The sequence below is a fragment of the Eretmochelys imbricata genome, chromosome 8 (assembly GCF_965152235.1).
Source record: "Eretmochelys imbricata isolate rEreImb1 chromosome 8, rEreImb1.hap1, whole genome shotgun sequence".
Classification (NCBI taxonomy): domain Eukaryota; kingdom Metazoa; phylum Chordata; order Testudines; family Cheloniidae; genus Eretmochelys; species Eretmochelys imbricata.
Window position 1 is genome coordinate 48,573,440 of NC_135579.1, and position 12,116 is coordinate 48,585,555.

Below are 12,116 nucleotides of genomic sequence, written 5' to 3' on the forward strand. Positions count from 1 at the left end.
ACTCTTTCAGTACAGCCACACACACAGAGTTTTGTGCCCGCGTCAGACACAGACAGGCACATTTGTATATACACACACACAGATCTGCACTGCTGGCCAGGTTAGAATTCTCTCTCTGAAGCCAGGCTGCCTTTGCAAGCTCTGATGTCACAAAGGTGTCAACTGGCAACCAACGTGACTCGTAGATGTTCCCATTTGCAAGCAGCTCTTCTTTACTTTCAAGCACAAAGAGGGTGAGCTCTCTCTCTAAGCAGCCAAGTAGGCAAACCAGGGAGCTGCATGAGTGAGGGAAACAGAGAGCTTCCAAACAGCTTCACAGCTCAACTCCTTTTCGGTCTTACTGGAATGAGAAAACTGCTTGCACAGGGCCGGTTCTTTGTAGCTCTGCAGGGCCTCTGCCCCAGCATTCTCTGAAGGGCTGAAGCAGTGTGGAGGAGCTACAGTAGATAAGGAGCCGTATCATGTCCCCTCCTAATGGCCACAAATCCCTGTGGCTGGTGCTTCTTTTTGGAATGGGAGTGAAGGCAAAGAGCCTGAACTGTCCAGAAAAGTGTACCTGTGAATACCTGGAAGTGAACTGCACAGGGCAGCAGCTGCAAGATTTCCCCACGACCATTCCACTGGACACAAGGCAGCTGATTCTGGCTACCAACAACATCTCCTACCTGCCATCGGTGGAGCTGAACTTCCTAAGTGACTTGGTCTATCTGGACTGCAGGGAGAATGCCATTAGTGAAGATCTGGATTTTGCCTTTATCAGTCTCAACAAGCTCATCTACCTAGACCTCAGCTTCAACAACCTCACCCGGGTCACCTTCACCACTTTCTCTCAGCTCAGTAGCCTGGTGGTGTTGAAGATCTCGAACAACCCAAATCTGGTGGAGATTGAGAAGGATTCCTTTGCCAACAACACCTGGCTGAGGCACCTGGATGTGAGCCGGACTGGCTTGACGTTCCTGGATACTAGCATTGTCAAGGATCTGCCCAATCTGAAGTCCCTGGGTCTAAGTGAAAACCTCTGGAACTGTAACTGCTCCTTCTTGGACTTCACCCTCTGGATGAAAGAGAGTGGCGTTCGCTTCCCAGGTGAGGACTTTGTGTGCCAGCCCAGGCACCCCAAGATTTGGCTGGAACTAAGCAGATGGTTCTGCTTTCTGTATCAGAATGTCACTGTTACTCTTTCACATTATGGGCCAGATTCACAGTTGGTGTAAAGTAGCACAGGTCCATTGAAGTCAACTGAACTGTGCCAATTTACCTTAGCCATGGATTGGGCCCTCTGACCATAACAATACACACACCATCAAATACATACAAGGGCACCCATTAATGCCTAGCTCATAGACTCATAGACTTTAAGGCCAGAAGGGACCATCATGATCATCTAGTCTGATGTCCTACACATCGCAGGCCACAGAACCTCACCCACCCATTCCTGTAATAGACCCCTAACTTCTGGCTGAGTTACTGAAGTCCTCAATTCATGATTGAAAGACTTCAAGTTACAGAGAATCCACTATTTACCCTAGTTTAAACCAACAGTGACCCATGCCCCATGCTGCAGAGGAAGGCAAAAAAAACCCCAGGGTCTCTGCCAATCTGACCTGGGGGGAAATTCCTTCCTGACCCCAAATATGGCAATCAGTTAGACCCTGAGCACATGGTCAAGAGCCACTAACCAGACAGCTGGGAAAGAATTCTCTGTAGTAGCTCAGAACCATCCCCATCTAGTGTCCCATCTCTGGCCGGTGGGGATATTTGCTACTAGCAGTCACAGATGGGCCATGCCATTGTAGGCAGTCTCATCCTATCATGTGCTCCATAAACTTATCAAGCTCAGTATTTAAGCCAGGTAGGTTTTTTGGCCCCGCTGCTCCCCTTAGAAGGCTGTTCCAGAACTTCACTCCTTTGATGGTTAGAACCTTCATTTAATTTCAAGCCTGAACTTGTTGATGGTCAGTTTATATCCTTTTGTTATTCTGTCCACATTAACCCTTAATTTAAATAACTCCTCTCCCCTCTGGTATTTATCCATCTATGTATTTATAGAGAGCGTTTATATCTCCCCTCAGCTGCATACAAACAATGCGCATGAACACGCACACACACACAAGCAACCACAAAATGCTAAACTAACAATCAAGAACGGTCTTTAAGTGATAAGAAACAAGGAGATTGCTAGACCTTTAAAATTCCTGCTCTCACCTCAGCTGGTGCCACTGTAGTCTGTGATCAGTTCAAAGTGCCATGTGTCTGTCCTGCTGTATTACCCACAGGCAGCTCTGAGGCAAGCTCTGGATGGGGAAAGCCGCTCCTCTGAACTTCCGGATGTTTCTAGAGTTCCATTCTGTAGTGTAGTTTTTTGCTAGTGGTGTTAAATTTCTGTGTTTCTAATGATAGATTCAAAAAACCCCTCTTAAGTGAAAATGCAAGAGGTACCATTATTCCAGCCCTGGGGCCTCACACACCATTCCCAGCCCACCTCGATTCTGACCTCTAGTACGCTGCTTTTCCTACCCAGGGCTCCCCATAGTTCTGCCAATGCATCCCCACCCTAACCTGTAAATCGTCCTGATGTTCCATTTCTGGGTGTCTCTCCTTGAACATAGACAGTCATTTGGGCCAACTATATGGCAATTTTGTTCTGTGCACCACAGGTGAAAATTTCATTGAGGCCACGACTTCACTCTATTTTCATAGCCTGCCTATATTTTTGTTACATAAGCAATACAGGCAATTACCTTTTCCCTAAGAGTAAGAGCTGTTCTGCCGGAGCAGTGGTAAACCACTTCTCTAATCACACTGACTATCACAGCACTTTTATCTCAGTCGTTTTTGCCCTGAATGCAGATACATTTTGTACAGCACTCAGTATTAAGGGCGTGATACAGAGCCATACTGAACTCAGTGGGAGTCCTTTTATTAACTGCAGCAAGCTTTGGATCAGGCCCTACATTGAGGGGGATTGACAGAGTGTAAAATAGGACAAGTGTGATAGTACTCAGGAAAAAGAAAAGGAGGACTTGTGGCACCTTAGAGACTAACAAATTTATTTGAGCATCAGCTTTCGTGAGCTACAGTTCACTTCATCGGATGCTGTAGCTCACGAAAGCTTATGCTCAAATAAATTTGTTAGTCTCTAAGGTGCCACAAGTCCTCCTTTTCTTTTTGCGGATACAAACTAACATGGCCACTACTCTGAAACGTACTAAGGAAAGTATCTAAGGAAAGTGCATGAGCTATTGTGGGGCTCCCATACGTTCTCTCTCATTCTCAAGGATGCCAGAGCAAATTGACTCAATTTACAACATGAAGTCCTGGATCAGGAAAGCACATGAGCATCTGCTTAAATCCCTTTGACTCCAGTGATACTTAAGCACACTCTTAAGTGCTGTTCTGAATAGTGATGCTTTCCTAAATTGGGACCTGAAAAATGATTTTTTTCTTAAGTCACCTGAAATGCCTAAATCCAGCTGTTTTTTTTTTTTTCTACCTCAGATTAAGTAACTGGATTGTAGCTGTTGCTTATGCACAGGGTAGAAGAGTCTCCATTTCACTTTCCCAGAGTCGTTTTGGTCCCAAGAGTAAGAGCATGTTTGAAATGTATGCTGGCTTTTCCCAACTCCAAATGTACACAAGCCCCAGTCTTTAAAGAATTACACACAGCACAGTGCTGAGAGGGGATTCTGACAATGGTAATTGTTTAAGGATTGGCTGAGCAAGACCCTCTGTAAAAACAAAGAAAGGAAGATTGGAGGCTGATGTTATTCAGGGCAGAGTTAAGGTTATTTGAGTACCTGCTTTGGGGCAGGAAGCTCTTTTGTTTGCCTGTAAGTGCTACACATGCCTATGGAGCTGTGTAAAGAACTAATCATAGTAATAACATTGTAGATAGGAGAAAGTGCACCGGAAACTTACACAGGAGTGTAAGAAACCATGTGTATTATTACAGGCACCAAAACAAAAGAGGGTTACAGCAGATGACTGGGTGCACCAGTCTTGAAGCCCCATGCAACAGCTGTGGGAAACTGGGGGCTTTGGTTATTTGTGTTTAATAATAAATGTGTTTTTCTTGCCCGAGGTCAATCTCCATATTCACATCACAGATTTCATGTGCATGTTGGAGACATTCACATGGTGGGGCAGAGGGAGAAGGAGCAGCTTCTGTTAGGACTGAGGGGGAGAAGAGGGATTTTCCCTATTAGCATCACAGCTGCTAATCATGGGTACCAGAGAGGGATGAATAAAGAGTTGACAGAAAGGGCAGAAGGCCTGTGTGTCAGCTCTCATTCTCTTCCCTGTCAGGCTTTGCTACCTTCCAGCAACACTTTGTGTGTGAAACAGGCAGGAGGTTTTATGTTTCCCTGGGACTAGGGTGAGAACTGCAGTTAAACTTTAATGCTGCAGGTAAACATATCCAGGCCAAGTGCCTTTGACCAAGAGCACCTCTCTTTCCAGCTGGGAGGGAAATAAGAAGCTCCCTACTCATGTGAGCCACTGCCATAGATACAGATGAGATGGGACAGATAAGATGCATGTTCTATGCATCCAAACCCATCCCACCAGCGAAGGGGGACTCGAGGGAAGCTGCAGCTGATGGGCAATTCAGGCAGCCCAGCTGTACTGCAAAACAATGCCCTAGCCAGGCCTGTTAAAAGCTTCTGATGCCTCATAAGGAAACAGAGCACCAACGTTTTATGCAGAGCTGTGTTTGGATCCACATGCAGAACTGAAGTTGCCCCAAGTTTGGGGGTGTTCAGGCTCATCCTGAATGTTATTCAGATACAGAGATAAAACCACACTGATTTTACCCTCCCCAGCATCCTTTATTACTAGGGACATTTGCGTGAAGATAAGTTATTTTTCTACGTTGCCTCCAGACTCCTATTTACTGTTGCTAAAGGCACACACAAGAGAGGATTTCTTCTGTGTTTCCCCTACAGATCCTGAGAACATCACCTGCTACAGCCCTACAGCTCTATATGGCTGGTCAATGCCTGAGGTGGAGTCGAAGCTCCACTACACATGTCTTCTCCATTTATACGATACGGACTATGCCTTCCTGGGTCTGATTGGCTTCTGTATATTCTCTGCCGGCACTGTGGCAGCCTGGTTGGCTGGGATGTGTGTAGTGCTATACGAATTCCACGCAACAAAGGGGGGGAATGATGACGACGAAGATGAAGACGAAGAAGCAACTATCTAGAACTAGCCTCTGAAGTCCTGGTGAATAACTATGCTGGGATGCCACAGAGACTGATACTAGACGTCCCTTTCTCTTGGTCCCCCTGGGCTTTCCCTCTATCTCCCTTTCCAGATGAGATTCTTGTGACCCAAAATATAACTGCAGGAATCCTTTTGCTGTAGTTTAACCCTCTTTTGGGGAATTTCTTCCTTCCTCCTTCTTTTCTCCAAAATTTCTTTCTCCGCCTGGGCTTGGGCCATTGACAAACTAATTGATGCTTGCCAAAAGTATGGTAAGTGCTCATCTATCAACCAGCCAGATAATTAGTACTTGTTATTTACGGAGTGCTCCAAAATAGCTAAGAACCTTACTGAATATGTAGGAAGCCATGAGCAAAGACATTCAAAATTAGGGGCCTAAAGTCAGGCTCCAAAATTCATATTTAGGTTCTTGAACTACGTGTCCTGATTTTCAAAAATGTTGAGCATTCAGTTGCACCAATGGAGATCATTGGAAGTTGCTGGGAGCTAAATGCTTTTGAAAATCAGGTTATTTATTTAGGAGCCTAAATAGGGATTGAGGAACCCAACTTTAGGCTCTTATAATTGAAAATTTTGGTCATGGCTCCTGTCCCAGAGAGCTTGCAATCTAAGTATGATTTGTAAAAGATATACAAGTTAGTCCCCAAAAGATACTGGAGATGAAGCAGCCAAGTGTTACAGAAAGATCATCATAGAGTGACCTCTAGCTGATATATATGTTTAACATCTCCTTAATATTGCACGCAGGAAGAGACAATTACCTGCTGAGAGCAGCTCAGCTTAGCTCTTACTGGCTGAAACTAATAGCATGTCTCCTAGAATCTTACTTGAAAGATTAATGTAGATTAGTTTGGACATGAGCTGCTGAATAACAAACTGCCTGAAGGACAATAAATATATGATAATGATAAACGGCACTGTACTGAGTTGGGGAAGTCCAGTAGGGTGCCGCAGTGATCTGTTTGGTCTGCACTTCCTTAACAGCTTCATGAAAGATACTAATTTAGGAGGAGCTGAAAATAACTATAAAGACAGAACTAACTCAAAGAGACCCAGAGTGATTAAAAATGCAGATAGAAAATAATAATAGTTATAATAAAAAGATTAGTCTTGTGAAAATGAAACTAACACATATGGGGAGTATTATTCTTTGGATTGCAGTAGCACTTAAGGTGTCCAATCAGGGCCCCATTGGGTTAGGTGCTGTGTACGTATATAATTACACAGTCCCCATCTCAAAGAGTTTACAATGAAAGGGCTAGATTCCACAGTATGCATCCGATGAAGTGAGCTGTAGCTCACGAAAGCTCATGCTCAAATAAATTGGTTAGTCTCTAAGGTGCCACAAGTACTCCTTTTCTTTTTAGGGCTAGATTATGAATCCCTCATCCCTAGTGTGCAGTTACTCAAATAAGTATTGCCATTGACTTCAGGGGGACTACTTGTGTGAGTAATTGGTCACCAATATGAATAGTAGGTTTACAGTCTGGCCTATACTGATCTGAAATCTAGATATTCAACAGGGGAGAGAAATCTAGAAAACAGAAATGTTGCTAGGATACTACAAATTAGACCTGAGTTTGCACTGAGAGTGGCTTATTTGAGTTTAGTTTAAACTGATTCCTAATTGACTTAAGCGAAACTGAAATAAGCCTTGTTTAAACCAAAATCAGAGTGTCCACGAAGGCTTTTGCACTGGTTTAACTAAACTAATTTAAAATGATGCCTTACATTAAACCAATTCAGTTTTCTCAAGTAAACAAGACCAAAGAGCCATATTGGTGTGATATTCCTCCCATTCAGACAAATGTTGCTTAGAAATCAAAGGTGCCCTACTTAATTGTGAAGAATCCCTGTAGACTTCACAAGGCCTGATAAATACAGTTTGGAAAATCAACCTTTTGCAGGCATCTCCTTAGCTACTGGGAACAAAGGCCCTGATCCCACAAGCACTTCAACCATTCCAGCAAAGTTAAGCCTGTGCTTAACTTTAAGCATTTGAGTAGTCCTAAGTCATTGTTAAAGTTAAGCACAGGCAGAAGTGTTTTGCTGGATCAGTGCTTTAAAGAAGAAGGCTTGAATCCCCACTCCACCTCAGCTTTCCCACCAGCATATTTCCCTTCATATTCAAGGATGAGGTGAGGAGCTGCTGGTGCAAGAGGCAGAAGAGTTATCTCTGCCAGGTTTCCCCTTGCAGAGAGTTCCTCTGGTTTCCACTGCTTGTGGCCTTAGAGGATGGGAGAATCCAGCCCCAAAACTCTAAATATTGTACCAGATGCTATATTAAAGCTGGAATTTTTTCATATTGTATGGGAATGTTCAAAACTATTAGTTACATGTGACAGTATAGTCAGAAATTATAGGCATTGTGATACAAATCACCTCAGAGTTATGTATACAGAACATGACAGATGTAAAATGTATAGAAATAAGATCCTTAGTATCACAAGCACTGTTGATTGCCAAAAGAATCATCATCTTACAGTGAACAAGGAAAGCAACTCCACGTGTGAAACTCTGGCCTCTTGATCTGATTCAAGCTGCATCTGTTGAGGAAAAAGGACAAAAATGAGAAAATTTTAGCAAGCATGGTCAAAATTCACACATTGTCTCACAGCAATTATGCTATGACCTGCACATAGATTTGTAAAATCGACTCATGAGCCTATGGCTGGAATTAACACTCAATTATCTTAAATATAATTTCATAGAGGATACGCCACAGTGTACTAAGAAAGCACTATACAGTATATATATATACTGTAACAGAATGAGCTGCTTCAAAGGGGCCATAAGATGATCCTCTTCCTCATGCTGAATAATTACAGCGCGAGTACTCACACTAAATTCAGTGGAACTACTTGCAGAAGAAGATACAACTCAACATGAGTAAAGGTATCACAATCTGGCCCATAAGGTTAAACAGAACATAGTCAGATAGTCTTAGATACTGTTAAAATTTTACTGTTCAGTTGATGTCTCCTATCTTAAAAATGAAAAGAGAAATTTAAACATATATCACAGACAAAGACAACTTATTAGGACTCACATACTCATTAGGGACCATATGTCAGTGTCATTCTACACTGCAAAAGAAACTCAGCTTAAACTGGTTTAAAGGATATACGACACCTAAAAAATGACAAATAAAATGATACTTTCTATAAATGTTCATGAAAATATAACAGGTCTGGGTTTCAATTTTCAAAAATGACTAGTGATTTTAGATACCGCAATTTTTGGGTGCCCAAACTGAGACACCTTTAAAGGGCCTGATTTTCAGACAGGGATAAGTACCTGCCTTTTGAACATCAGGCCTGTTCAGGGTATCTCAAGCTGGGGCTGGACACTCAAAAATGAAGAAATTAGAAACCACTAGTCACTGGTTTCTTTAGCCACTTGTGATGGTTTTGTACAGTCATACTAGATTTCTGGTTGAAGGTCAAAGACATTTCAAATGGCATCAGAGGACTCCACATTCCATTTTACCCAGCCATTTTCCCCCCTTAGGATTCTATCCAAATACTCCTCTGATGAACTTTTACCAAAATCTTGGCAACCATCTTATTATGATAGCTAAAAATGTAATCGGTCACATGCAGAAGAGGAAAAACACCTGCTATTGATTAAGGAACGTATATTCTTACCATGGTCAAATTAACTCTTAGCTCGACAGACAACTATATGGACTCTATAAGTGCATGACCTCCTCTGAGTATGTAGGAAAGAAGTCTCCCAATGCAGGAAGATCTAAAGGCTATGTACAAAAATTTCAAAAGTTTGCAAAGTAAAATTTAGTAGTTTGCAGGTTTCATACACACAGCATCTTCATGCATTGAATAGAAATATTTCCTGTTCCTAAAGGCTGCAATGTTTCAGTTGGGAGCACTCCAGGAACTATGGGTTCTATGCATGGTTCCCAGCACCAACAGAAAGTGGGCTCTCCAATAGAACTTCCCCATGATTGCTCTCCTGGGGAAGGTGATGTAATCAGATGCCCTGCTGACTGTGGCATTCAGGAAGTCCTCAAGGCAAACAGAGAAAGCAAATTGTGATATGTTGGACGTGTCCACTATGGTCATTTGTATGAGAGGGAGGTTGCGCAGTTCCTCCTTTTTAAAAAAAAATGCACGGTCAGAGGAATAGCAGAGAGCCCGGAATGGAACAGGTTTCAGAGTAACAGCCGTGTTAGTCTGTATTCGCAAAAAGAAAAGGAGGACTTGTGGCACCTTAGAGACTAACCAATTTATTTGAGCATAAGCTTTCGTGAGCTACAGCTCACTTCATCGGATGCATACTGTGGAAACTGCAGAAGACATTATATACAGACTAACACGGCTGTTACTCTGAAACCTGTCATTATGCAAGGCACTGCATTTAGCCGTATGGAGTGGAAATCTATCAACTGCATGAAAAAACTTGTACAGATACAGACAGACATCATCTTCCTTTCCAAATGCAAACAGATGGACATCGTACCAAAAGGACTGAAGGTAAAAAATCCATTACAATCTACATACCACACAGACTATGCTGACAGCTTGTGCCACACGCTCTCAAAGAAACTGCGGAATCACCTGATCAACATCCTCTACAGCAAACAGGGAAAGATTAAGAATGAGCTCTCAAAAATGGATACTCTCATAAAAAACCAACCTTCCACACAAACTTCCTCGTGGCTGGAATTTACTAAAACTAGACAAACCATTTACAATGCACACTTTGCTTCTCTACAAAAGAAAAAGGACACTAAACTTTCTAAACTACTACATGCTACAAGGGGCCACAGCAATGGTTCCCTCAACCCACCCAGCAATATTGTTAACCTGTCCAACTATACTCTCAGCCCAGCAGAAGCAGCTGTCCTATCTCGGGGCCTCTCCTTCTGCCCCTCCACCCCCATGAACATGATACAGTTCAGTGGTGACCTAGAATCCTATTTTCAACGTCTCCGACTCAAGGAATATTTCCAAAATACCTCTGAACAACATACTAATCCACAGAGGCCTCCCTACCAACACTACAAAAAGAAGGACTCTAGGTGGACTCCTCCTGAAGGTCGAAACAGCAGACTGGACTTCTACATAGAGTGCTTCCGCCGACATGCACGGGCTGAAATTGTGGAAAAGCAGCATCACTTGCCCCATAACCTCAGCCATGCAGAACACAATGCCAGCCACAGCCTCAGAAACAACTCTGACATCATAATCAAAAAGGCTGACAAAGGAGGTGCTGTTGTCATCATGAATAGGTCGGAATATGAACAAGAGGCTGCTCGGCAGCTCTCCAACACCACTTTCTACAAGCCATTACCCTATGATCCCACTGAGAGTTACCAAAAGCAACTACAGCATTTGCTCAAGAAACTTCCTGAAAAAGCACAAGATCAAATCCGCACAGACACACCCCTGGAACCCCGACCTGGGATATTCTATCTACTACCCACGATCCATAAACCTGGAAATCTTGGGCGCCCCATCATCTCAGGCATTGGCACCCTGACAGCAGGATTGTCTGGCTATGTAGACTCCCTCCTCAGACCCTACGCTACCAGCACTCCCAGCTACCTTCGAGACACCACTGACTTACTGAGGAAACTACAATCCATCGGTGATCTTCCTGATAACACCATCCTGGCCACTATGGAAGTAGAAGCCCTCTACACCAACATTCCACACAAAGATGGACTACAAGCCGTCAAGAACACTATCCCCAATAATCTCACGGCTAACCTGGTGGCTGAACTTTATGACTTTGTCCTTACCCATAACTATTTTACATTTGGGGACAATGTATACCTTCAGATCAGCGGCACTGCTATGGGTACCCGCATGGCCCCACAGTATGCCAACATTTTTATGGCTGATTTAGAACAACGCTTCCTCAACTCTCGTCCCCTAACGCCCCTACTCTACTTGCGCTATATTGATGACATCTTCATCATCTGGACCCATGGAAAAGAAGCCCTTGAGGAATTCCACCATGATTTCAACAATTTCCATCCCACCATCAACCTCAGCCTGGTCCAGTCCACACAAGAGATCCACTTCCTGGACACTACAGTGCTAATAAACAATGGTCACATAAACACCACCCTATACCGGAAACCTACTGACCGCTATTCCTACCTACATGTCTCCAGCTTTCACCCTGACCACACCACACGATCCATCGTCTACAGCCAAGCTCTGCAATACAACCGCATTTGCTCCAACCCCTCAGAAGAGACAAACACCTACAAGATCTCTATCAAGCATTCTTACAACTACAATACCCACCTGCGGAAGTGAAGAAACAGATTGATAGAGCCAGAAGAGTTCCCAGAAGTCACCTACTACAGGACAGGCCTAACAAAGAAAATAACAGAACGCCACTAGCCGTCACCTTCAACCCCCAACTAAAACCCCTCCAACGCATTATTAAGGATCTACAACCTATCCTGAAGGATGACCCAACACTCTCACAAATCTTGGGAGACAGGCCAGTCCTTGCCTACAGACAGCCCCACAACCTGAAGCAAATACTCACCAACAACCACATACCACACAACAGAACCACTAACCCAGGAACCTATCCTTGCAACAAAGCCCGTTGCCAACTGTGCCCACATATCTATTCAGGGGGCGCCATCACAGGGCCTAATCACATCAGCCACACTATGAGAGGCTCGTTCACCTGCACATCCACCAATGTGATATATGCCATCATGTGCCAGGAATGCCCCTCTGCCATGTACATTGGTCAAACTGGACAGTCTCTACGCAAAAGAATAAATGGACACAAATCAGATCTCAAGAATTATAACATACATAAACCAGTCGGAGAACACTTCAATCTCTCTGGTCACGCAATTACAGACATGAAGGTCGCTATCTTACAATAAAAAAACT

At 43.5% G+C, this 12,116-nt stretch overlaps 1 protein-coding gene across 1 annotated transcript; it reads left to right on the forward strand.

Annotated features, from left to right (window-relative positions):
• Positions 1-461: 461 nt before the first annotated feature.
• LRRC52 (leucine rich repeat containing 52) lies at positions 462-5,206 on the forward strand. Its single transcript, XM_077825342.1, has 2 exons — positions 462-1,086; positions 4,944-5,206. Exons 1-2 carry the CDS (start codon positions 462-464, stop codon positions 5,204-5,206), a joined length of 888 nt encoding a protein of 295 aa, XP_077681468.1.
• Positions 5,207-12,116: the final 6,910 nt, after the last annotated feature.

Excerpts from the sequence above, each read along its gene's own strand:
- LRRC52 (XM_077825342.1), top strand. The coding sequence starts at position 462 with ATGTCCCCTCCTAATGGCCACAAATCCCTGTGGCTGGTGCTTCTTTTT. Across the intron at positions 1,087-4,943 it reads GAGTGGCGTTCGCTTCCCAG|ATCCTGAGAACATCACCTGC; the intron begins GTGAGGACTTTG and ends TTTCCCCTACAG.